The sequence below is a fragment of the Homalodisca vitripennis genome, chromosome 2 (genome assembly GCF_021130785.1).
Source record: "Homalodisca vitripennis isolate AUS2020 chromosome 2, UT_GWSS_2.1, whole genome shotgun sequence".
Lineage (NCBI taxonomy): Eukaryota > Metazoa > Arthropoda > Insecta > Hemiptera > Cicadellidae > Homalodisca > Homalodisca vitripennis.
Window position 1 is genome coordinate 212,615,676 of NC_060208.1, and position 27,892 is coordinate 212,643,567.

At 34.6% G+C, this 27,892-nt stretch overlaps 1 protein-coding gene across 3 annotated transcripts in view; it reads left to right on the plus strand.

Moving 5' to 3' along the window:
* The window catches only part of LOC124355388 (ATP-binding cassette sub-family C member 4-like), a 107,048-nt gene that overhangs the window by 17,562 nt on the left and 61,594 nt on the right, over nucleotides 1–27,892 (plus strand). For 2 of the 3 annotated variants that reach the window (XM_046806512.1, XM_046806511.1), the window contains exons 2-5: nucleotides 11,878–11,969; nucleotides 15,493–15,603; nucleotides 21,521–21,652; nucleotides 24,331–24,508. In XM_046806512.1, coding sequence (XP_046662468.1) covers nucleotides 11,878–11,969; nucleotides 15,493–15,603; nucleotides 21,521–21,652; nucleotides 24,331–24,508 — 513 coding nt within the window. Of the gene's footprint in view, nucleotides 1–271; nucleotides 515–11,877; nucleotides 11,970–15,492; nucleotides 15,604–21,520; nucleotides 21,653–24,330; nucleotides 24,509–27,892 lie in introns of those variants that run through there. The other variant, XM_046806513.1, reaches the window with a different exon arrangement.

Below are 27,892 nucleotides of genomic sequence, written 5' to 3' on the forward strand. Positions count from 1 at the left end.
TAGATTAAACGAATTGCTACAGAATTTTTTACAACGCAAATACAGTTCTATGGTGATAATGCTGTCAACAGTTAAAAATAATTCCAACAGCTTATTAAACACTGTGTAATTGGCAAAATAATCACTAGGCTGCACTTAAACGGACAAGGGGAACGTCAATAATAATACAAGCGAAAAACAGATAAAAGGTAGGAGCTGAACTGAAAACACAACATAACCTCACTTTTAATTCCGCGAAGAAAGACGCTTCCCACTTCCATAAAGAGACCAATTAGTCGTCGTTTCAGCGTTTTGACAACCGGCCCGAGTAGGATGTGGTTTAGAGGAGACCACACGGACAGGACAGCTGGTACAATAGGAAAATAACGAGTGTAAGTGTATCTACACCCACCTCAGGCCAGGTTTACATACCGGAGACACAGTTGGCGGTGACGGCGACTGACTGACTTGACTTATGTACAGCCACAGGCCCAGTCGGAGGATGCGCGAGCACCTGCGGACCGCCATCAACAAGGTACGCTAACACTGCATAACCTGTATGTGTTGAATCAAAAACTCGAAACGTAACCCTTCTGTTTATTTTTTATCATTTATTTTTACAAATATTCGCGTAATAGATTTTTTGGCTTTTATTATGTGTTATGTAGCCCATATATCTAACTGTTGGATATTATTTTACTTATTAAAAATATAGAAACAATTAAAAAAAAACTTAAAACATGTCAGATTTGTCAGAATTGGAAGTGAGGTTAGGGTACATTTGAGTTTGCTTGCTACCTGCCTAGTTCAAATAGAGGATTTATTAATTATCTTGAAGGATTTGGAATTTAATTTTTCCAAATCTGTTGCGTAATGAGCAAAATTTATTTAAACGCTTAAGAAAGAGTTTATATAGCCACAATTTAAAAACTTTACTAAATGTTGCAACAGTTTTAACGTTAATTTGGGTTTCTTAATCGCTTATTACTTCTTAGACGTTATGAGTTTATTTTTATTTTATTTCGGTGTAAGGGAATAACTTCAGAGATATCTATATTATTAAAATTGAGGGTATATAAAAATATCCATAACTATCATACATGTGTTATTATAATGTTAGAAGTTTAAATGGTTTTAGTTGAGTGAAAATACTCGGTAAAATAAACTTGAAAAAAAGAAAACGGAAATTTAGAATTTCAGATCGGGGTTAATCTGTCATATTCATCAGTGCACGCTCATGAATTTAGAGGAACAAGTAGGCTACCATAGTAATTTATCTGAAAATTTGTAATTTATAACAGAAGATGAGTGGGGGATGTCAGAAACAATAAACATTAAGTGTCTTGTAAGTCATTTCATAAGTTACAACATCTATTTATGAAATACAGTACAGGCTAAGAAGGGGAAATAAAAAAATGATTAAATAAATCTGCACATAAAAAGAAAAGGAAAGAAAGGATTAAGACTTAAAAAGTCATCTACTGTAAAATTAGAAAACATTGCCAATTCGCTTTCATTGCCTATACCATTCAAATAGAACATTTTAAAGATCAAATTATAATCGTATCCAGGGCTAAACTCAGCTTTGGCATGCTCCGGAAAAGATATTTGGCCACCACTTCATCCCCCCCCCCACCATTTCCTTGTAATAGTCACAGTTTCTTCAAAATTGTAATCACCGATATTACAAATTTAGCCTATAATAGCGTTACAGTTATTAGATTGGCTACCTCGTCCGTCGACACAGTCCCTTCAAATAAATGTGTAAAATTGTACGAAAACCGGTCTGAGTATGGGTCTGGTCTTATCCTGTATTTTTCATTATAGAACCAAATGTTTTACAGTATTATCTGAAAAAAAAAAAACAAAAAAACTCTTCCAATGTATAAAGATATGCATGTGAAATACATCACTTAAGGTTGTATTGCGTCCTTTTTTTATTCACCGTTGAAACTGAGTGTGTCAGTTTTTAATTGTTGTTTTCTATGTTATAATTTTAATATTATAAGTATAAAACGTTTAGGCATACTATGGTAAATATTTAATATGTCGTTTGTATATTCCAAATACTTATAGTTTATAGTCAAGTTTGAAAGAAATAAAATGTTTTAAGCATAAAGATAAGATTGTACATAAGCCCATAGGCCATCATGTTTAATATCATAAACATTCACTTGAGTTTGTTTTTAAGACTTCGTGATAGTCTGGTGCTCATGATCGGTACCAATATGCACAGTCTCCAGATGTTTCTGTCAGGAGGATGATTACAATAGGACAATGTACAGAAATCTACAATCATTTGGGTGAATAGAGGTCCAAAAATATAAATGTCTTTTTTGTTTTGTAGAAAGGTACATAAATTAATTTCTGTAGTAATTGTTTTGATTTTTTTTACTGGATGTGTGTGTCGGTATGTCCACGTGGGTTTGTTCCCACATTATCTCGAGAATGGGCTGGCGTACAGCGGAAGCATTCAGCACTTGAGTTGTTCTATTGAGTAGTATGTCGGTATATCCACGTGGGTTTGTTCGCACATTATCTCGAGAATGGGTTGACGTACAGTGGAAGCATTCAGCACTTGAGTTGTTCTATTGAGTAGTATGCCGGTATGTCCACGTGGGTTTGTTCGCACATTATCTCGAGAATGGGTTGACGTACAGTGGAAGCATTCAGCACTTAAGTTGTTCTATTGAGTAGTATGCCGGTATGTCCACGTGGGTTTGTTCACACATTATCTCGAGAATGGGTCGACGTACAGTGGAAGCATTCAGCACTTGAGTTGTTCTATTGAGTAGTATGCCGGTATGTCCACGTGGGTTTGTTCACACATTATCTCGAGAATGGGCTGGCGTACAGCGGAAGAATTCAGCACTTGAGTAGTTCTATTGAAATCGTATGTCGGTATACGTACAGCGGAAGCATACAGCATTTAAGTTGTTCTATTGAGTAGTATGTCGGTTTACGTACAGCGGAAGCATTCAGCATTTAAGTTGTTCTATTGAATCGTATGTCGGTATATACGTACAGCGGAAGCATTCAGCATTTAAGTTGTGCTATTGAGTAGTATGTCGGTTTACGTACAGCGGAAGCATTCAGCATTTAAGTTGTTCTATTGAGTAGTATGTCGGTATACGTACAGCGGAAGCATTCAGCACTTGAGTTGTTCTATTGAGTAGTATGTCGGTTTACGTACAGCGGAAGCATTCAGCATTTAAGTTGTTCTATTGAGTAGTATGTCGGTATACGTACAGCGGAAGCATTCAGCACTTAAGTTGTTCTATTGAGTAGTATGCCGGTATGTCCACGTGGGTTTGTTCACACATTATCTCGAGAATGGGTTGACGTACAGCGGAAGCATTCAGCACTTAAGTTGTTCTATTGAGTAGTATGCCGGTATGTCCACGTGGGTTTTGTTCACACATTATCTCGAGAATGGGTTGACGTACAGCGGAAGCATTCAGCACTTAAGTTGTTCTATTGAGTAGTATGTCGGTATATCCACGTGGGTTTGTTCACACATTATCTCGAGAATGGGTTGACGTACAGCGGAAGCATTCAGCACTTAAGTTGTTCTATTGAGTAGTATGCCGGTATATCCACGTGGGTTTGTTCACACATGATCTCGAGAATGGGTTGACGTACAGCGGAAGCATTCAGCACTTGAGTTGTTCTATTGAGTAGTATGCCGGTATGTCCACGTGGGTTTGTTCACACATTATCTCGAGAATGGGTTGACGTACAGTGGAAGCATTCAGCACTTAAGTTGTTCTATTGAGTAGTATGCCGGTATGTCCACGTGGGTTTGTTCACACATTATCTCGAGAATGGGTTGACGTACAGCGGAAGCATTCAGCACTTGAGTTGTTCTATTGAGTAGTATGCCGGTATGTCCACGTGGGTTTGTTGTACATTATCTCGAGAATGGGTTGACGTACAGCGGAAGCATTCAGCACTTAAGTTGTTCTATTGAGTAGTATGTCGGTATACGTACACGGAAGTTTGTTCAGCATTTAAGTTGTTCTATTGAATCGTATGTCGCTATACGTACAGCGGAAGCATTCAGCACTTGAGTTGTTCTATTGAGTAGTATGTCGGTATATCCACGTGGGTTTGTTCACACATTATCTCGAGAATGGGTTGACGTACAGTGGAAGCATTCAGCACTTAAGTTGTTCTATTGAGTAGTGTGCCGGTATGGCCACGTGGGTTTGTTCACACATTATCTCGAGAATGGGTTGACGTATAGCGGAAGCATTCAGCACTAAAGTTGTTCTATTGAGTAGTATGTCGGTATGTCCACATGGGTTTGTTCGCACATTATCTCCATGACAGATCAGTTCGTGTTGGAGACAGACAGACATACAAAGAACAACCAAGTTCTTTCCAACCCCTTGAGCAATAGGCTTCACTAACGCTCAGCCAACAAAAGTATAAAACGAGTTTGAATGTGTGTAATTGAACTTGCACTCTGACCATTTAAATAACTATATTATTGTATTTATGGAGTTGTTAGCCGAAAAGTATGAGTTATGTAAAAAAAAACCTGCATACAATTGTATCATCGTCAGCAATTAACAGATTTATTACGCAAGGCAATATGTAAATAGACTATTACATACTATACAGTTTAGTTATTTAACACATCAAAGAAGGTCAGTAATGTGTGTAATTGGGTTTTGAGTGACATAATTAGTTGTATTGTAACAAATATTTGATTAAGAAGTGGATTTATAAATTAAATTTCTGCATTTTGAATGTATCAATCAATAATTCGTATGTTAGGTTATGTGTTAAATATTCACCGAAAATTCAATCGTTTCGTTAGAGAAACCAGTAAAATTTGCGCGCAACGCTCTGAAACAAATTCCAAGACGCCCTAGGTTATATGGATCGCATTATTACACAACATTCTGTGACAAATCGCGGCACCACAAACACATCCCGGGGCAACTCTGTATCAAAACGTTCCACCTTGTCATCATTTCCCTGAGTTGACGCTCTCGATCGTGATTGATGACAATGCGGTGAGCAAACAAACGTAGGGATTGTCATCAAACAACTTTCGCTTCCAATTGCTATTAACGACGACTAAATCAAGGAGGCCTGTCAGCAAGTTAGACCTTGGCTACCTGATAAGTTATCAGCAGACTAGGATACCGCCTTGTAAGTTACTGTGCCGTTGCCCGAATATGAGGATGCACCACGTAAGTATTATTCCATCCAATATTGAATCCAAAAAACGATATATCGTCATATTGATGTTTGTTTACAACCAATTGTTATATTTTAGATAATGACTAACCGACCCTTTTATTGTGTTAACTGTTCCATTATAATTGGCTCATTACTTGTTAATTTTATATCCCCCTGAAATCGATCTAGATTTTGTTTTTTTTTTATTTATTTGCGGCACAAAGCACTCTTCCTTTTATAATCCAGTGTATGGAAATAAATACAAATTACAATAGGTACAAATAAATCTAAGTCAGTAATACAAGTAGATGTGTATGTGACAAATTGACATATAGAAAAATGTATGTTCTCATCGTCCTACAGACATGAAATTCGACAACTGTTGCTCTTGGGGGTGTACGAAATAGGAAACTCTGACCTTTCAATTTGTTTTATTTTGGGGTTATTTATTAGATAGAGTTCACACGATTCGAAATTTGCAAAAGAATAACTGGGCAAATTTCAAAATCACTATCAAACCTATCCCAGTATGTGAACGAGACTGCGTAATTATTTAGGCATGCAAATGAAAAAAAAACATATATTATTTTCCTAAAATATAATTCTGGTTGGAAAGCTTTTTAAAATACAAATTTTCGTTTCAATATCAAATATCCCAAACATTTTAAAACTAAAAAATCTCTAAGAAAAACGACCAAAGTGATATTTTTAAGGCGGACTACTGAGTGTGTATCTGAAAGATCAAGTTGTCAACTGTTAAAATTTGCTCTTCCGAAGTGTCTAATATAAAATAATAAAAATGTATAAAATATGACAAATTTACACTGTTTGAGCGTATATACTCTATTTTACTGTACTTTTATGACAGTAAACTTGTAACATAAAAATTCGCTTAAATTGTCATATCAGATAAAACAAAATTGTAATGGGCACTAACACTTAGTCCTTTATAATTAACTAAACATCTTATTTTCTTGTATCCTGTAATTTATTTTATTGTATTATAGTAGACATTTTTAAAAGTACCTGAATGGGTACGTAAATTTAGAAATATTTTTATAATTTGGAAATAACAAGTTAATTTAAAAATTTAAATTATCCCATGAGAGCTCCACAGGAAAATCAAAATATATTTGATATCTAAGAAAAATGGAAAATTTTGCAACAAAATTGCGATATATCAAATTAAAGAGTCCTAATATATCTTTAGAGGTTTTGAATACATGTCTGGTCTAAAGTTATGTATTTTCCGAAACCGAATGTTGAGTACCAAGATAGAGTAACTCGGTATCGGCTGTGTCAGGCACTAGTAAGGTTAAGGGTTCCATTTAAGTTGATCTACGTTCTGGAGTCAAAAACCGGAAAAGGTGAGCGTAGTGAGGTGGGGTTTGTTTACTACAGGCGTAGGCAGGTGATCACCTAACAAAAACAAACTAACGTAGTTATACTTTTATTATAGATCACGCTATATTTATATATTGATTAAATCCCTACTAATATTATAAATGCGAATGTAAGTTTGTTAGTTACGCTTTCACGTGAAAACTACTTAACCGATCATCATGAAACTTTGTACTTATATTGTTGGAGGTATTATAAGTAACATAGGATACTTTTTATTATTAAACAAAATTTATTTTGCAGGAAAAATAAAAATTTGTTTTCAAGAAAATGTCAAAATTTATTTCAACGCCTTCTAGCATTCCAGTAATGGAGTTCCAACCCTGAGTACTGTAATATCGTCACACTGTATTATCGATGGTCACGTTAACATCTAATCCAATCCATCCATTCAATTGATTACAATTTCATCTGTTTGGTATTCTACTTTATCTAATGTTAGGTACTTTGGGATTATACCGACCACACCGGTATGAAGAACACAAAAATATAAATTTATAGAAACAAACATGATAGAACGAAAAAACAACTCTTTAATTACAAAATTACAAACTTACAAGCATTTCCAGGTATTGTGATCGGTATTGTTGTCGCTGTTATATTTTCTTTCTCGAGAATCCCGATTACGGTAGGCCGCGTGGCATCACATGATTATTTAAGTTTTTTGCACGGTACATAATTGCCTTTCCATTACAATTCAATTTATATTTCTGATCAGCCCCTCTAGAATTTGATATTTTACTGATAGGTACTATCTCGAGGGATGTTTTTCTTTCATTGACATTGGCATTTTGGGTGGGTGGCGGAGTGTGATCAAGAATAAAAACAAGTTTTGAGTGTTTTTTTTCAATAAAGAGTTTAGTTTTTGTTTGGTAATGTTGTTTTTGTTGAATTTTTGTGTTTGGAGAAATGTAGGGGTAAAACACGGAAGTACAACAAAGCGACGCACCAGCTGAACGGGCGGTGAGACTCTGCAATCACGTTATCTACTAGACCGCTCGACTTTGACCTCTGTCTGAGGATGGGGAGGGGTTTGGGATAAGACAATTCCTGTTTTATATTGACGAAATATTGTTCTACGCTAATCTAGTAATCAGTAGAAGCAAAATGTCAAATAACGATTCATGTCTGGATGTGGTCGGTATAATCCCAAAGTACCTAATGTTATTTTCTTCTATTTGAATTTTTCAGGTTAAGTGTAATTTTTGTGGTTAGATGCATTTTATTATTTTAGATCTTACTCACTGATTCCAATTCTTACTCCATTATTCTTTAAAAATGCCTCGGAAGTGGAAATCTGGTCTATCCAAAAATTCGTCCCAGACCCGTGCAGCAAAAGTTGCACAGAATAAAGAATCTGCGGTTCACGCAGAGCTGAGAAGACAACAGCAAGTACAGCGTCAAAGTGTTTTGAGAGCAGCAGAAACACCTCTTCAGGCACAAGTTCGTTCAGAAAGACAAGCTGCGCTGCAGGCAGGTAGAAGAGCGATAGAAATGCCAGAACAATCGCAGGCGAGAAGAAGACATAATGCAGAAATGCAGAACACGCGGCGTCGAAATTTCGTGTAATTATTGGTTTGTATTTAATAGTACTGAGTTTCAATAAGACTCTTCAATTGAATATCATAATCATCCTTTATTTGTTATTGGGTCAATGAATAAAATATGTCAGTATTGCGATGCTTTCAAATGGAAAGATGAAACTGCTGGAATGTGCTGTTCCAGTGGTAAAGTTTCACTTCCATTACTTGGTGAACCAGAAGTGCCTTTCATTTTTTTAGTAATGATTACCGATGCTTATTTAATAGCTTAAATGCGAGTGAAGCCGCGGGTTAAAGATGGTTGTTATTTAAATATAATTGTGCCGGCTGGGGTAGAGCCGATGAAGCGATTAGGCTCAGACAATTCTAGAAAAGATTGTAGGACTGTAGGTCCACGCCTAGTTTGACGAGGGAGGCTGACGTCACTTTTCTGCAGGGTAGGACAGTTAGTCCACGCCGACACTGCGGACTAACTGTCCTACTTTTCAAAACTGACCTGGCCATGCATTAGTTTGTCTACCTGCACTTATTCTTTATTCTGGTCAGTGATGCTTCCACTACATTCGCACAGTGTACTGCTAAAGCAGTAAATTATTAGCAACAGTTTACTCAAGCTATCACATATGAAGTGGATTACTAATAGGGATTATATCTTAACGAATTCCATATAGCATTATATTACTTTCTGATTAATTTGGCATTGTCCTAATGAATCATAAACATCTACAGTAAGTTTGTGTTAGTTATTCCTTATATTGGACCATTGTTTGTGTAATACTGTAATACCAGTAGACACGTTACTCGTAGTACACGTTAATTGCAATGGATGGTTTATTGTTTTATTAATATTGTTAATAGTTAAAATAACAATTTAGTTCATATCTAATATATTATTTTTAAAATTGTACCAAATTAAGTTAAATAGATACGAAGAAAAAATATTTTATTACTTTAATTAAACAGTGGCTTTTGGCAAATAATCCAAACAGTAAACAAAACATCTGCCTACACAGACATACTAACTTACATAATAGTGACCTTATGCCGCTAACAATGTAAATGTCACTCAAACAGGAATTCGATGAACGGCTAAAAAATTTGTCTAGTTTCATTTAAACTTCCAATTGCTATTCATCGCTATATCTCGCTGCTGCGAAAAAAAATTAACTTTATTTCAAACTAGCGGACCGGCGCGCTTCGCTGCGCATTTCAATAAGTTTCCCGCGGCTTCGCACGCAATTTCCCGTTGAAAACAGTACACTATATTCACTTATTCATTTTCTATCACATTCTAAACATTGCTGAGATAATTGATAGTCGTTCCTTCGTGAGCTTCTTGGCGCATTTATGAAGGTATGTACCACATTCCTGATACTTCTGTCAAAAAAAAAAAACAACTAAGGTTGATTTTATAACATTCTTTATATTTGTAGCCAACGTAAGATAGTAATTATGATATCTGCATTGCTCTTCTGATCAAGCATGAGCATGGTTTATATTAAATAAATATTGCAGTTAAAGGTGAATTTTTTTACGTCAAATTTGAATTGTATTATCTGGATAGTAAAGTCTATGTTTAACAGTGATTGCAGAAACAGTTTTAAACAAAATTTGTCGTTTTCTCTTAAGCTTACTCTATGCTTTAAAACTATAAGTGTAGTAATTAAATTATATATAAATATATTTTTTGTCGCATTATATATGTTTACAAAGAACAGCTGATTAAAAAAATTTTGAAAAGACTCTTTCACTTAATAACATATGTTTCCTGCAATGCATTTCTTACGGGTATTTCTGTAACCAGTGGGGCGGAATCCTGAATCGGGAAAGGGATAAAAATTATCCTATAACCTTCTACAGATCAAGACGAACAAATTAAAAAAAAAATTAGGCGAATCCGTCCAGCCGTTTGTGAGTGATGCTGTTACACACGAACAGTTTCATTTTATATAATAGATAGTGATCCCGGAACGACAGGAGATAACATGTTTAATTACTAGCAGTTATAAGGACCTCGAACGCTCCAAATGCTTAAATTTATTCTTAAACCCTATTAGTTTTATTCTTAAAATTTGGTGTTTAGTTAATAAAAAAGCCCTAGTTTAATATTCCTTTGTTTTCTCGAACAAGGTACATACAAACTTCTGAGAAGCCTACTTCTGTCAAAAGTCAAATAAAATATGCGTTTTATAACTATATAAAAGTTATATAGTACATTCCTTTGATGTCTGCATACAGTACTCATAATGCATACTCAATATTTACTAAAGCGTACAGTTAAAAGTAGACTTTTAATAAAACTGTTAGTTTATTTATCCAAATATTTGTCTTACTTGTGCTCAACAATGGTCGCAAAAAAGTTTGAAATAAGGAGTGTTGTTATTATCAAGGTTACTCTATGCTTTCACGACTAAATATAAGGTAATTCATGATTGTGGTACTATAAAACAATGTTTACACAGAACAATTGACTAAAGTTAACAGGCTCTTATACTATTATATAAATGTCTTGTTCTCTTTACCTGATTTTTCTGTGCATTCTTACGATATTTTAATCGTTGTTCTCATAGTCGGAGCGAAAACGTATCCAATAAAGCAAAGACCACTATAATCGTTACAGACATTTTTAAGTCAGAAATGGCGTAACTAACATGACTTTATTTTATGTATATAATTTTGTTTCATTCTTTTGCAGCTGTCTTATGTAGTGTAACTGAAAACTATTTAGCAGATAGAGAGTTTAGATCTCGAAACATCCATTCAAGTGCTGCAGTGTGAGTACGACGATCCCTTGTCAACCCCCTCGTCAAAAGAAACCCGTGAGTCGGACAGTGGGTCCCAGGCCGGGACCGTGGACCCACTGTCCACCCCTTAAGAAGTAGGTAAGAAATGCTTCCGGCAGTTTTATGACGTGGACCTACAGTCCGTTTACCTTCTAGGAATGTGGGGAAGGGAGGAGGGAGAACCTGTTATCACTGTCTTCCATCAGTGACCTAATTTCAGTATTAAACATAGTTTGGACTGGAGAACATTGAGGTTATGAAGTTACGGCACATAATGAAAACAAAATATCAGTGATCACAAACAGTGGAGTGGCCTGCACGGTAACCAAACTTGAGTATTTGAGATTTCTTCCTCTGGGTATATCTGAAGGATAGTGTTCAAACACCGCCCTCACACACTTCTTTATAGGTCATTAAAATGCTTAATCGTTTCTGTCACACTCTGTTCATGTACACAATTATTCATTTTTCATTTAATTTATGTATAACTTAATTTAGTATTATAGTGTTATTTTTACACAACAAGTTACTTTTATCTAAATGTTGTTTATTTGAATAATTACAAGAAATACGTACGTATGCCAATGTAGGAAGGATTAAATTTATTACTAAGCTGTATATTTATCATTGCTCAAAGAGAGGTCTACAGATTGCTTTCGAATCACAACAATATACTATTCTAATTACGTATTTTGTGATTTGTTTGCCAATATTCATTCCTGTTCCTGGTATTACTGTGCCTGAATTTAAAAATTCAATAGGCACATTTATGTTTATTACAATTTTTAAAACTACTACTGAATAAAATTAACGTATAATATATGTATGGTCTGCCTGTACTAATTATAGCAAAATACCTATGTGTTTTTTAGAATACTACCCATGTGTATATAACGGTGGAGGCATATTGATATGTACTGAGAATGAGCAGCAATTTTGCAGTTGTCCAAATTAGCCTAGTAATGCTGTTAATGTTACAGAAATCCCAGCATTCTCACAAGCAAAAGAAAAGAGAGAAAAGAAACAAGAACCCTAGGGACGGCACTAATTTGCTCTCAATTTTCTGTTACTGGTAAGTTAAGAGTTCTGCTTCAGTTCCAACTCTTGACTATTTATTTTATCTTGAAATTCAAGATAAAATAATAGTTAAATCTCAACGTAGTTTGCATAGTTATGTATAAAATAAAACTTGTTTCATAAACATGTTCTAAAACTTTTCGCGGTCAAATATTTGCCTATATGAGTAGATTTTATATTAAGTTGATAAACTATAAAAATGATATTTTATTTATTTATTTATATTTGGAGTAATGAAGTATTAGAAAATATCTTGCAACCCAAATTGAAAAATGCATTTTTATGCTATAAACGTCTAAGTAAGTACGGTACGTCTTTTGAAATCAAACAGACATTCATTTTTAATAGTTTGCCTTGCAGTACAAAGAAGACTGCGTAACCAGTAGCTTATCATCTCAGCTACCTTGCCAATTCTTGGTAGAGGAAATGACTGGAAGCTGCCATCTTAAAACTAAAATTTCTCAGAAATGTTACATTACATAAAAATACAACGATATAAAATACTTTATATTTTCCAAGCACCATATGATTGTAGAGTATTCAACACAAATTCAATGTGCAGTATACCATATTTTACAGTTCAAAGGAAACTTGTATTGCAAATTCCTAACATTTTTTTATGACCAAAGCCAAATTTTTACTTTTCAATACACAGAAACTCCCATTTTTGTGGTATTTTCACGCTAGTTTCGAATTAATTTTGATTTACTAAAAAATAAAAAAATTAACAATTTTCTTTGATTTTTAGTGCAAGCATATGGAAATTAGGATGGTATCAAGTTCAAAACGTAGGCTTCTTTACTAAAATTAATATATAAATTTATGCTTAGTTAAAAACTCCATATTTCAATCAGAGAAAACTAAAATATTTGAAATGACCTCGGATTACAATTACAGTGAATGAATTTATACGGTCGATGTGGTATTTTGCAACTATAAATTGCAATGTTTATGATAACATGTTTTGTGCTCTCGATTTTTCCACTATTTAAATAAACTACCCTAAAAAATAATTTTTGACCATTAGATTAGCTTTAAATAGTATTTTTATATCTATACGTTGTTTTAACCTTAAAATCTTTTGGAATGTTTATATATACATACATACATACATATATATATATATATATGTATATATATATGTATATATATTTATATATGTATATATATATATATATATATATATATATATATATATATATATATATATATTATTTTAAAATTATTTGTTTATAAATTTTACATTTTTGTATACATAAAATACATTCTTTGGTTTCATTTGTTTTTATAATACGTGAAGTATAAGAGCAACTATTTTACTGTATGGTAAACATGCTACACTATAGTAAAAGCCACTTTTCCGGCATCCACACGCAGCTCCACATCCTTTTATACAGTTACAAAATAACATGTGTATTTTCACAGTAGTCATGTTATTTAAAATTAAATTAGCCTAGACATTTCATCGTACATTTGAGACTGTTATCTTTAATTTACTCACTCGGTCATAATTACCTTTCTTAGTTATAGTTATAATTAACTTTAGTGCCTCTAATCCACATATATAAAAGTATTTAAAGCAAAACTAAACATTGCAATTTATAGTCTTAACAAATCCCACGTCGACCATATAAATTCAATCACTATAATTGTGATCTAAAGTTTTAACGTTTTGAACGCTCCAGGCACTCAACTAAATAGGCAAGTAAAAGCGCGCCAAACTCCTAGGCGTAAATAGATTTAAGCATTGCTGCTAGATGGCAGCACAATACATATCTAGGACTTGTACAGCAACGACACTATCGGGAATTCCAGGAACTCCGCGAGATAACGTGCATACTTCAAAGTGCATTTCATTCACAGTACTGGACTGACAGAATGTTGTTAGTGTTCGTCATACAGGACGAAAACGGTTGCGCGTGCGCTCTGGCTTGTTTAATTATGTTTTCGTATACTTCAACAGACAGGTTAATCAACAAATTCATACGTCATAAAGAGAATTAACAACAATGTGATGTATCAAGATTTAAATAAATTGTATTTAACTCTTTATTTTCAATATTTGTTTGGTACATATTTCATTTACCATGTCTTATCTTCGCTGTTCACTGTCTGTTCCACGAGTAACCCGACAAACTTCTCGTGGTTTTCTCTCATCAAAATAATGAGAAAGTTCGTATAAACATATGTTCGGAAACGCTTTGTTAGCGAGCTACGGCAAGCGAAAGTTTTCGCCTGATTTCGTAGGAAAGGACGGAGATTAAGCGAAACTGGTGTTTTTATGGTGAAAAGATAGTTGTAAAATGTATTGGATTTTTGTAAAATGAACTGATAAATTGAATAAAATACGTACTAAAAGGTTTAAGAAATACAATTCTTATATACTGCAAATTTTGGTCCATATTACATTAGGTGTTTTCAAAATTAAGGCAACTTCATTTGGAATAACTAGAATATTTATATTATTATCTTTTATCTCGTTCACGATAACGTGTATTCCATTGGATACACGCGATTTTTACAACTGCCGTCGTGTACCCAATAAGGTACACACCGGGCTTTAGTAAAGCGCGTCGTGCGCCCGGTGAGGTACACGGTGTAATGCATTTCCTTATTGCGTTTTTATTGTTTCCCTGTCTTGGTGGTTGGTTAAATTTTATCCCACGCTTAAATAAATTCTTAAAACTATCGTGTACCCCGTCGGGCGCACTATTGCTTAATTTTTAAAGTAAATTGTGTTTTTTAGGTATACACGGAAAAACGTTGTAAAACTTATTGAAATAAACTTTGCTGTGCAAAATTGAGAAACCTACATATTTTTCTCGTCGTACTTAGATGTTTAACGTAAAAAGATACGGGGTCTTCCATTATTATTGCAAAATTCGACGGCATATAAAAAAGTTTGGAAATTAGCTGTCATCGTGAACGTGTAAATGTGATTACCCCAAAGGGTGGTCTTTGTAAACCAATTTCAATTGTTGGAGAAATTTTTCTACACGTTACTGACGCTTAAAAATTACTGAGCAGAGTCAAAACTGGTAGCAAAAGATTCTTTTTTTAACTATTACACTGACATGTTTTATTATTAACTCGAACAGCAATTAAGGGCTATAATTACATGGAATACCATTCGATTGTATTACCAATATGGTTGCAAAGGACAAACGCACTTACACTCAAATCACACAACAGCACTCTAATCGGTTCTGGGAAATATAATTTTGAGCAAGATAAGTAACTTTCCTCTAATGTAGAGGCTGTAAAAACTGTTTAGCAGATGTTCCATTGATAGTTTGTCAACACCAAAGACCAAAAAGTTCAAAACAATTCCATGCAGTTGACATAATAAAATAAAAATGCTGTAATGTTTTACATTTTCCAAAGATGCGTTTGTAGGCTGCCCATATATGTTTTGAATGGGATTAAAATGATTATACGGTTATTTATAAACGCAATTATCGAAGTTTCTTGGGTTTTTCCACAAACATTGCTGTACAACATATTTTATTATTTTACAGGTGGTTGGTCGGACTTTTCAGAAAGGGCAAGAAAAAAGAGCTGCAGCCCGAGGACATCTACGATGTTCTGGACGGCCTTGAAAGTAATCAGCTGGGCGAGCGTTTGGAGAGGCGAGTTTATCTTTTTTGATAATACTATAATCTTAGAGATTTGTTCCGTCTGTTGAACTTGAAAGTGGGGTGAGATGCTTTCATTGAATCTATAAGCTGTGTTCTTCACAGTACAATAGTCTATATCATGCGGGTTAATTACATAACATTGAGCGGTAATATACTTATCAAGATATGCATTTTATATTAAGTGTTGGTGACAATTCTTATATAACAACATTTCCAAGTCAGATCCTTTCTAAAAAAGCTAAATGCAAAGTTTGGTATATATATATTATAGACTTTGTGTTTAGCTGCCCTCATTAAATTGCTTTGCAGTTGTATTAATGCACTTTTAATCATGTTTTAAGATTCTACACAAGAAGAAGGGAGCAGATATTACTTCTTGAAAAGATGAGTTTCTGTTGTTGTAAACAATAGAGCAAAAATCTCCAAAGTATTCTTATCTTTTCACTTATATACCATTGGGATACAGCTGACAGATTATAAAGATACAGGTATAAGAGGCAATGAAACAAAATAAAATAATGTAATATGAAAAGCTATTTAGCATAATACTATTAATCAGCCTTACTTATATAAAATATGAAGATATTAACCTCAAACAAAAGCCGTAATTGAAACTAAACAACCTCAATTAAACAAGTGCCTGTTTTGGGTCCCTTTCATTTTTATGCCGCAACAAAGCTGTACTACATATTTTCTCAAGCTTGTAACGTAATAAAATCTCCTTCTAAGCGTATAATACCACTTAAAATAAGCGCCAACAAAAAATGAAATTGGAATTATCCATAAAGATAAACACAAAATAATCAAATAAGTAAATAACCAAAACATGTAAATAATCAAAACATCATTATTAAGGGTAACTACTGACTACTATAGCTCTCATCGACATGGCTACCATGTATGTAGAAAATTAGTGAAAAAAGAAAAAGTTACTTCAGGTATTTATGCATTTTACAACAAGTCTAGAATGTGTGATATTGAAATTCTAGAAATAATTTATTTTGCACACATCACACATACGCTAACCCAAATTGTATCGTATCTACTTGTGGTAAAAAAATGGTGGATTTGAACGGAAATTATACTTTAATATCGTAAATGTTCCCAGTTTCCTCTGGAGGGTTCACTTCTGTCTGGTTTATACCTTCCTGTTGAACCTAAAGTGGGTAAAGAAAAATCATTATGTTACTTAAGTCTAGGCAACCTTATGGATGTCCAGGAGCGGCACATCACTATCCGCAAATGTTGAGATATTGGGGTGCAAGGGTAGATCGGTAGGTCAAGTCTACGGGAGATGACTGTTGGAAACAGGCGATCCAGGTTGATTTCGACTGAGAATGTCGTTAAAAAGTTATTGTACATATATTGGATTATTGTGATTTTTTGCGTTTTATCATTAAATGCCTTTTATATTTCATATTCTTCTAATGTTTTTAACACATTTCCTTTCCCACAGACGTGAAGCCCTATTAGACCCTGGTTTATTTTGTGCATATCACGTTTTGCATCATGTAGGTGTTGTGAAAAACTTGATTTTTGCTTTGCACAGTGTGGGTCAAGTCGGTGTTCTTTATACCGCGTGTTAGTGTTAAACTATTGACCAGTCTGTTCTATATATTTTTAGTGCAACTGGTACACTCAATTGCTCAATTGGTTGTACACAAGACTTTTTAAATTTTTTAGTTTCTGAACAACAGTTTTTTGTTCTCTTAGGACAAGAAGCTTAGAAAATTGCACCTAGTCCTATAAGGACCTTCCGGAGTGACAGGATATTTTGGATGGGTAAGGTCGGGAGCAGGGGCCGCCTCCTGTCGAGATTTATGAGGAAAGATTTAGGGCACTAATCATGTTCCCTAGGAAGAAGGAGAAGCCAGCTCAGAACCAGCCTCTCTAGTCAAAGCAGGCAGGGGTGGCACACCCTTATTGAGGCTAGCAAGAACCTCTCATACTTAGGGAACAAACCCCACCAACCCCAACAGTAATCTCCCGTAGTAGTAGACTAGACCTATCGAATTACCCTTGCGCTCCAGAATCTCGATATTGATCTCGGCTAGTGATGTGCCGCTCCTGGATATCCATAAGGTTGCTCATATTTAAGTGACACATCGGTTTTTGCTGTACCCAGTGTGGATTCAACTGGTAGGTATAAACCAGCCAGAGGTGAATCCTCCTGGAGGGGAAATCTAAGGACTCCTCCACACTGACTTAAAATAGTACAATTGTTACTGAAATCGTTGCAGCTATTTCATCTTTTGGGATTTAATCTGTATCTAGCTGTTGGGAGCGCCAATGACCCAGCGGTCTAAGACGTTGGACTTAGAATCTGAGTTAGAGATAGCGCAGGTTCGAATCCTGTCTGTGACCTTTGCACTTTTTATCTGTACCATTGACCTTGTACTGTATCGACTCTCCCCCTTATTCTGTTTGATAAGACCCTCGCACAGGCCAGTGGCCCATGAGGACGGGCAGAATAAGGCTTAAAAGAGGTTCGGCTTCTCCTAAAAACAAAATCAAGTATAATGGAATGTTGGGGGTAAATACGAGTGATTTCATGGACATCGCAAAAATCTGTATACTTTACTCTCCTACTTTAGTGTCCCAAAACATTGTTCTTTAGATTTAAATTTTAAATGGATCAGAAATTGGATTATCTTTTAGAATATCATTGAAAAAGAGTTTGCCCATGGTGTCCCTGATTTTTAAAACGAAACTGCGAGCTAAGCCGCGGGTAACTGCTAGTTACTGTATATTCTGGGACATTTTACATTAAGACATAATTAAACCCTCTATTAAGGTTAAAATGTAATAATCAAACTAAGCAAATAATTATATTAAATGTACTCATCTGCAGCGGTATTTCGTAAAATAATTACACCAATTTGTCTGCAGTAAAAATAATTTCATATTGTGTAAAATTACAGTTTATGATGTCAAAGGGACATAACCTATTTTTATCAAATTTCCAATCAAAATGTGTATTTTTGCGTGTGTGTAACATTTCATTTCAATTCTGTTTGATTGATATGACAAGCAGATGAGTGAAAACTGAACAACAAAGAACTTTATTTTTTTAAATATTGAATTGGTGGAGTTCATTAACGATTAATTAGTGACCTGTTTGTTCTTTTATAGCTTAAATTAGATAATTTTTAACCCAGAAATATATAGAAGAGGGAAGTCTAAAAATATGAGGGGTGTGATAGAATGAGGGTGAGGGAAAACATGGGAGAGCAATGTTCCTCATAAAACTGCTTGATGTCCTTCATTATTGAATTTTTAAGCTCAACACTTTTAAAGCTCAGTCTTTGTAATAATGTAGTTAAAGTACCACAACGTTTGTGTTCTAATTAATGAGGAAATAATGATATTGATACTTTTATCTTAAGCAGATACTTTTTATGAATATAAGAAAAGTCTTGCAGATACCAATTACTTTGCTTGATGCTTAATTAAGGCATGGATCTAATTCACTCATCACTCAGGTCTGGTGGTTTATAAACCTTTATGACAATTTCATGAGTAAGACTGGTTTTCATATGCTGCCTTCAGTACATTGGCACCTTCAATATATTTGATTTTCATGGAATTGGGTTTTGACACTTTCGTTACTTTATGCGTGCCACTTAATATTATTTACATTACTTCTACTGTTTACATAATTTCTCGAACTTATATTCACAGTATTTTGTGTCACTTTACAATAAACCTTATGCCTGGTTGTACCATAACAGATCTTTTACATCACTTCCTGATCTTAAATCTATGTAATTTGAGTAGACAATATTCGTGTCACATTCTGCCAAATCCATTTCTATGAGCTTACACCTTCCAAAACAATTCCTCGATTTAAATGAAATAACAAATGTCTTTATTTATAGAGGCGAAGTTAGGACCAAAAAATCATGTCTTCCACTAACTTCTGCATGCAGCATTTGTTACACACTGTATGCAGAAGCAACGGAAATCAAAAGTTGGACAGAGACATTGAAAGGTGATGCGATCACAGAAGGGCACTGGTACCTGGTGGATCCAAGTTAAAAATAATTATCAAACTTCCATACTTAAATGAATCGACGGACTTCATATTCACACATAGACAACGCTATCTCACGATTCTTCCATGTAGAGAAGTTCGTAAGTTCCGAGGATCATAGGAAAATGATCCTAAGTATTCGATTTGTGAGAGTTCAAAGTTATCGAGACTTTGTGCCCAGAGACTTTTCACGAACACCTCTCGCTGTTCTCGTACTTCTTCTATGTAGAGAAATTCTTATTTTCCCAAAAGGTTCTATGAAAATTATCTTAAGTAGTTGTTGTGAGAGTTCAAAATTATCGAGACTTTGTGGTCACAGACTTTTCACGCACAGCACTCGCTCGCTCTTCTTCCATGCAAAGAAATTCGTATATTTCCGAGGATTGTAGGAAAATAATCCTAAGTAGTCGAGTTGTGAGAGTTTAATGTTATCGAGATTGCGTGGTCAGAGACTTTTCACACACACAGCTCTCGCAAAGCTTCTTCCATGTATAGACATTTTTATATTTCCGAGGATTATAGGAAAATGAAATTCGTATATGTAGTCTAGGAAAATGATCTTAAGTAAAAGATTCTAGTGAGAGTTCAAAGCTATCGAGAATTTTGTGCTCAAAAGCTTTTTACGCACAGTTCTCGCTATTCTCACGCATCTTTCATGTAGGGAAATTCGTACGTTTCTCTGAATCCTACTAATCTTGACCCTGATCAGTTCTGTTGTGAGAAACCAGACGTAATAATACTTTTTGCTCCGAGACAACCATACGTCCCAATAAGTGAAGTGCATAACGAATTGTCAGAGATGTCAGCGTCTATAATGTACTTTCACGATAGAGCAATAGTTCTAGATTGGACATCCCGATAATTAGCGCCCTTTATGGCACACAAACCAATTAACGCAGAAACGCCACTCAACTACCTGAGTGCCAATAACACAGTTGGTCGTCCGCCTCTTCTGCTGACGATATTGGCTTTATGCCTCGACACCTCTCATTGGTGTTCAATAACTGCTTTTGCTATGATCAAGCGAAAAGCGTAACTAATTTCTTCACTTCAGTGTATGGAATTACTTAAAATAAAGCCAAAACTCTATATATGTGTTTTTTTTTCAACGTTAGGTATTCAATTTTACACGATTGCTCGATATTCGATATATAAAACTTTCTCTATAAAACTGGTCGATTTTCTTTTTATATAAAATTTTATGTAAGTAAACTCGAGTGTCCTACATTCTAAATCGTTTAGAACTGATTAGTTTATCATTGTTGAGGTGAGAATAAATGTTTTTAAAGAACGAGATGTATGGTTATTTTCAGAAAATAAAATGAAGTTTATGTGTATTGGCATTGTTGCTACTTAATTATTGTTTTACTATAATGTGGTGCGTATACATATTTAAACTATTAAACACGTAATTTTGGTATACAGCGAAGATAAGTTGAAAAATGATTTTAATACTATTAATCAATGTTGATACATTAGGCACCGTCGTGGAAACGTAATAATTTAAATATACAGACTAAGACTAAGAAATTTGTTCGAATTTACTTCCAGAATTTTAATAAAACTGAAAAATCACAGCAATTGAGGTTATAAGACAAAATGAGCAAGGTGCAAGGAGATAAATGGACATCTATTTCGCCGACAGCGAGTATTTCCTTCTCAAAAGAAATGTACGCAATCTTCTCTTTACTCCAGTAAACTCTACTTATGTAATATCTGCTCGCTGTGCAAAGAAGAATGTGAATGTTTTTGTTACTTCCAGGAGTTGGACTATTGAGCTGCTATTTTCAATGTTCTCTTTTCTCCAGTGAACTCTACTAATGTAATATCTGCTAGCCGTGCACAGAAGAATTTGAATGTTTTTGCTATTTCCAGGGGTTGGACGAATGAGCTGCTATTTTCAATGGACACTTCCCGTGAACCGAGGGTCACTAAGGCAATTTGGTTTGCATTTGGGGCTTCTTTTGTCATTCTTACGGCCAGCCTGCTCTTCGTGGAGGCCCTATAGTAAGTAGAGCTCTTAAAATACAATTTATTGTTAAAGTTTTTAAATTTATCTTGCATGTTCTTCATGTTTAATGATTAAAAGTATTTGAAAGCGATCTCAGGCTTTATGAAAATAATTGTATCGTTTTAACTAAAAAATTAACCACTGCTAATAACAATGTTAGTTTTAAGTTTCTACCCATAAGGTTTCCTTTAAGTAATCTATTATAATTTTTGTTTTACACAGAAAAAATATTGTAGTGTCCCAAAACATGTGGTTAATTGGAAAAACCTTCAACATTTATAACTTGGTGTTTTCAAAGCTTTCGGGTAATTTAATTGATCTCTATTAATAAAGTATGCTGGAAGGTCATTTGGATATAGTTTAAACTTCTTTTCCACAGTACAAATCTTAAAAGAAATATTTATCGTGCGTAAAATAATCTAAAGGTTTGCTGAATAACATAAACTTGAAAAAAAACTTACTTTTCTTTAAAATTGTGTTTATTGAAATACGGTTTAACTTCTTAATGCATAAAGGAGTGCAGATGAAGATGTTCCAGGAACAGCTAAGTCAGTTAGTACATGAGTAAGTTTGTTTGATAACGTATGCAATCAATCCACCAAACTAAGATGACAGGTTAGATATCAGTTTCGTGGAATTCATTAGCACTAGTCTAGTTCGTCGCTCTAAACTGATTTCGTCCTACTTCTAAATGAGGGCAACAATCGCAATATATATATATATATATATATATATATATATATATATATATATATATATATATATATATATATGTCTGAGCACTGAATATTGTTATACTAACGTTAATACATTCCAATATTTGATTTATAGTATATGATTGTATCGATTTTCTTATTCGATATTCTTTTGCATTATTTACCTTACTTATGACGCACCTTAATTATCGTCCATGAAACCATTCCAATAGTTTGGTCTATGTTAAAAATATAAATAAGATATAATCGTTATCACAATCCTTATCGCCGAGCGCTCCTTGCGCCCCGTTATCGCTGTTGATTGTTGGGGTTGTTGATTCTGAGGAAACAGATTCCAGTCGACATCAGGCCACTCTTTATTTTACTCACAGTATTACACAAAAACTGGAAGTAATGCTTTCGGCTAACAGCTTGGGCTGCGTGATACATCCCAACGAAAAACATCCTTGAAGAGCCTATCGGTAAAAAATTCAAAAATTATAGTGAGAATTTTCCAATCAAAATAAAAAAGCAGGGAGTTACCGGGTGTTGTGAATCAATACAATAGGTCCAGTATGTTTATGAGTTACGCTATTATTGTTTGTTTTGGCCTGCTGTTACATGATAAGTAATATAGTATTTGATAAGTATCAGTATAATAAGTACTGACAAGTTCCTTCTTAAATATCACAATCTAGATTGTATAGGCAGGCGATCTGTATTGTTACTCCAAGATGAAACATGTTCCTCAGATTTCGCGATGCAGCTTCACCTAGTACCGGTACCTCATACAAAGGGAAATTACTTCCCGTCCATTGTCTGAGATGAGTGATTGTTACTTGGAGAAATCTCCTCATTTTATATATGCCGTTAGTCCAGGACATTCCTTCCACATAAAAGCTCAACTTTACATCATTCTAAAACCAAACAAAAAATAAAAATTTCTTATTAAAACTGTAGCAAATCGTGTTGAACGAGAGAAAACACCATCTCAGTTTACAAATCTCTTTTACTTCTCCCGAAATGGTTGCACGAAATATCCAGAAGCATCAGTGAAATTTGTCACGTTAATTTGTAGATCTCATTCTCTGTATTTCTTCTCATGCCGTGTTGCTCCAGGACGGATTGATTCTACATTGTTCAACAGAAGAGCCGTCACTTTGACCCATAGCATAAAACCAAAATGTATCGTAGCGTCTCTGAGAAAAGAGATGGTTATTGGAGAATCTCCATCCCGGCAACCTATTCCGGATTCTACTACTATGGTTCAATGTCATTCAACAGGCCCTAGTAACCTAGAATCCTCCTATAAACAGGAACATTTCTTATAGCACCTCTGATGTAAGTGATAGTCATGAGAAGTAATAGTCAATTAGGAAATGTATTTTCTCTTTTACCTCTCAGAGGACCGTCACCTTTGACCCTGACACGATCAGTAAAACAATTTCTTTGAGGTAATATCACGGTGATTTGGAAATTTCGGATCTGTGGACTTATCCTGCCTGTTTGCTCTAAAATATACCCGTAAAAAAGTCAAAGCGGCAACCCGAAGCAAATACGAAAAGTGACATTTTTAACTTCACTGAGGTGTTTTTTTTTAACACCATTGGTATATTGTTTTCATTAAAAAAGGGTTAACCCCGATTGGTCCAGTAGGCCTAGAAGTGATAGAAGAACTTGAAAAAATAAAACAGAAACAAGTCGAATTGAGAATCTCCCTTTAAATCCGTTTAAAGATTACTTTAACATTTATTAAAAAACCTAACAGGTAACAAAAATAAGTTTATTTGGTATTTTATAAATACCAATAGAGAAGGATGTAAGATTATTCAGATTGTTTAACGTTCAGCCAATCATTTACGGTGATGATATATCTTGGCAACATGATGGCAACCCCCCCCATTTTCCTTGCCACGTTCTTACTCGGCAAAGCTAATTTTGAAGTGAACCTTTTCCAGTAATTGTAACAACTGTTCCAGCATTTGCCAAGGAATGGTACTGTACTGGTATGTGCTCTCGTCAGTATCTCAAGAGTATCTACTCTCTCTCTCCGTCTCGTCAGCGCTCTCTATCATGCTGCATCACGGGTGGAACGCTATCGCCATGACAGTCGGCACCCAACTCCGCATATCCTGCCACAGTCTGCTGTGTAAGAAGGTGAGTAAGTTTCCAGTATTTATAAACTGATATACAGAGTACTAAATATATTTTCCTGTTTGGGCAAGAACGTAACCAGTAAAGAGATGGGGGGGGGGATCCAGACAACTGATATTTTCCCGTAGTGGTCAGAGAGTAAGGCCCCATTTTGTTCTTTAAAAAGTTCTTTACCCGATAGTTTGTTGAGAACGCTCTTTCAGCAGTACAAGTCAATAATACTGAACTATTTAAATAAGAATAAATGTTTACTAAAATAGTAATTGAAATTTAAACATTTCGGGGGGGGGGATCCGGACCCCTTGAATCCCCACGCTCGTTACGGCCTTGTGTTTGGGATTTGGAAACGCAAGCTAAACCTTTTTGCCTGAGTTTTTAAACGGTTGAAGACGTTCAACTCGCTTCAAGGATTACTGATAGCATCAGATAAAGTTGCTCTTGACAAGTCGTCTAAACTACATACAGTATTTTGTGTCTATATTATGGCATTAACAGATCATATAATATATATTTGCTTATGTCGAATTGGTTTTGTTTTGTTACCTACACATTGGTTGTGTATCTGTTGCTAATGAGCGTAGTAGAACTTTTATAACAGCTGCTGCCCATCCAGACCACTTGTTTGTTTGATTCTGATGTATGAATAATGTAAGTTGCCCTTACAGAGGTTTTACAGCACTAATGTAGGCCTATAGGTTATAGAAATTTCTAACTGTTTGACCAACAGAAACAATACTTAATATTTTAACAAAATGCAATATGTATTTTAGATTTTCAAGATCTAGATCTAATAAGTTTTCAAGAAGTATAAAGTGAAAATAATGTTGAAGTTCTTTGTTTGAAGTTTGATTTTGACAATTGAAGGATTGTAAAGGAAACTGAATTTTTTTGGACATTTGCCATCGTTCAGTTATACAAAAAATCACTAACACTACGTTTCGAGATCTGCAATCTGATCTCTTCTTCAGGTAAATAACTACCTAACACATAATTACAAACTAGTTTAGTTATTAATGTGTTAAGTTCGTTATTTACCTGAAGAAGATATCAGATTCCAGATCTCGAAACGTAGTGTTCCTGATTTTTTTTGTATCACTAAACGATGGTAAATGTCCGAAAATACAATGTTGAAGTAATTCTGTAAACAATTGTCTGCTTACTCACATATATAGGCTATTAAATAAGAATAAAACGCTACATATATTGATTAATAATAAACTCAGGAAAGTTGAAGAAAATCCAATTAGTTACTATTTGCATCCCAAAATGGGGTCAGATTCCGTTATATGCCCCCAACGCTTAAACTTTTTTCAATGAACTTAGAACGTTATAAAACGATGTAGTTGAGTAACAGAACTAACATTCCATCAATCAACAAGCATTTCCAGGTATTGCGGTCGGTATTGTTGTCGCTGTTATCTTTCTCGAGAATCCCGATTACTGCAGGCCGCGCGGCATCACATGATTATTTAAGTTTTTTACACGGTACATAATTGTCCAAAATGGGATTAAAAAGGGAAAAGTGAGCAACTCTAAAAGACCACGCAATACTAATTTTTTAATAAATGAAAAAACGATATTTTTAATTTTTTGAAAAGTACGGTATTATTATTCAACTATAAAACCCAACCACTTCCATTATGGTTTAGACACGCAAAAGAATAATTTATTATGCAATTTGGTCAACATACAGGCAATGCAGTTGTACACGGAAGAACAACAGGGAATTCCTAATTAAAATTTGTGAATAAGATAATCCTGGAAATTGAGAGAGCATAGAAGATACCAAGCTATTAGTTTACGTGATAAACGATTACTTTATCTTAGTGCAAAACTCGAGTGCAGATAGAACACTACCGGCCTAAGCTTATCGCTGTCTTATCTCACTCCGAAATAGTCTGTACCGCGTACCAAAGAGGTTTTTAATGTTACTTATAGGTTAGGAAAATAAAAATACATAGGATTTGACAGTTTCTTCCTCTTTTCTGCATGTTTATTTTTATAAAGGGTTAGATAATTATTTCAAAGCAATGAAAACTAATTACGCAAGAATATTAGTCAATTGTCTTGAAAATCTTTCTTATTTTTTGGCAACATCGGTTTTTTTTATTAAGCATACTGTATGTAAAACTAGCGAAGTTAAATGGTTTATTTATCATCAAACAAATTGACCGTGATTAAATAAAAAATGTTCTATACAAGTAAAAAGTATACTTTAAAAAATAACTGAACTTTATACACGCTGAATACAATGTTTTTCAATCAACAGGCCACAGAAACTTATTAAACTGGTACTTATGAAATGTGATTAAATAGTAAGTTGGTTTCGCCAATGATAGCAAAGATGCGCCTTACACGATCTTTGATTTTATCCGTGTTCTTTTATTGTTATCCTGGATACGGTGAAAGCATTTCGAGGGTAGATATTGGCAGAATTTAAAAAGTAAAGAACATGGCTGTTTGTTTTATTTACAATACACGTAAGTACGACCACTTGTCTGCCCATCGAAGGGCTGCAGGATTGTTGCCTATGGAAACCGTATGCAGGCTGCAGTCCTGCTACCTAATCCACCGCGTCCTGTATCTTCAGGAACCGCAGTATTTGGTAGAGGGATTCTTGTGTAGGTTGCTGATCGCAGAACCCAACAGGATCAGCTTCACTTCCCTCGAATAAGGTTCGAGATAGGGAGGATAGGCTTTTCTTACACTCTTTCTTAGCGTTTATTGGTACGCTCGTCTAATAAAGATTAAGGGAACCTGAATTGGAAGAAGAAGATTTAGCGTTTATTGGTACGCTCGTCTAATAAAGATTTAAGGTTGGGACACACATAACCGCACCGCGCCCGACACGTCAGTCGGCCGTATGCTGGCCGTCATACGGTGAAAGAATTGCAGCGCAGTTTTCAACCTGCAAGTCCACACATGTCCGCACCGACACCAGACCGTCGTGGCCGCACCGTGCACGCACCGTCACCGATATGTTTAGTTTGAATTTTGACGGGCACGGTGCGGTCTACGAGCGGCATCATATGTTGTTTACTGTTGCGTTCTTCTTTTTAAAAACTATTTAAGTAGTCTACAACGTTCTATTTTATTGAATTATTTAGTATAGCCTACTAACTCTACATCCTGTGTTCGCGTATAAAATCATATTTATATTTATAGAAGTATTTACATTTTCTTACCGTAGAGTAAACTAGTCATATTTTGTTATTGTGCTAAAAATTACAACAAATTTGAAAACCATGTTTGTACATTAAGTGATTTTAAACAACTAATTCGAATTATGAAAAATCTATAAACATTTTTCATTAATTAATAAATAACAAGCATGTAATTATTTGCACAAAAATCTATTTTTCTTTGATGTATTGAAGTTACTTGATA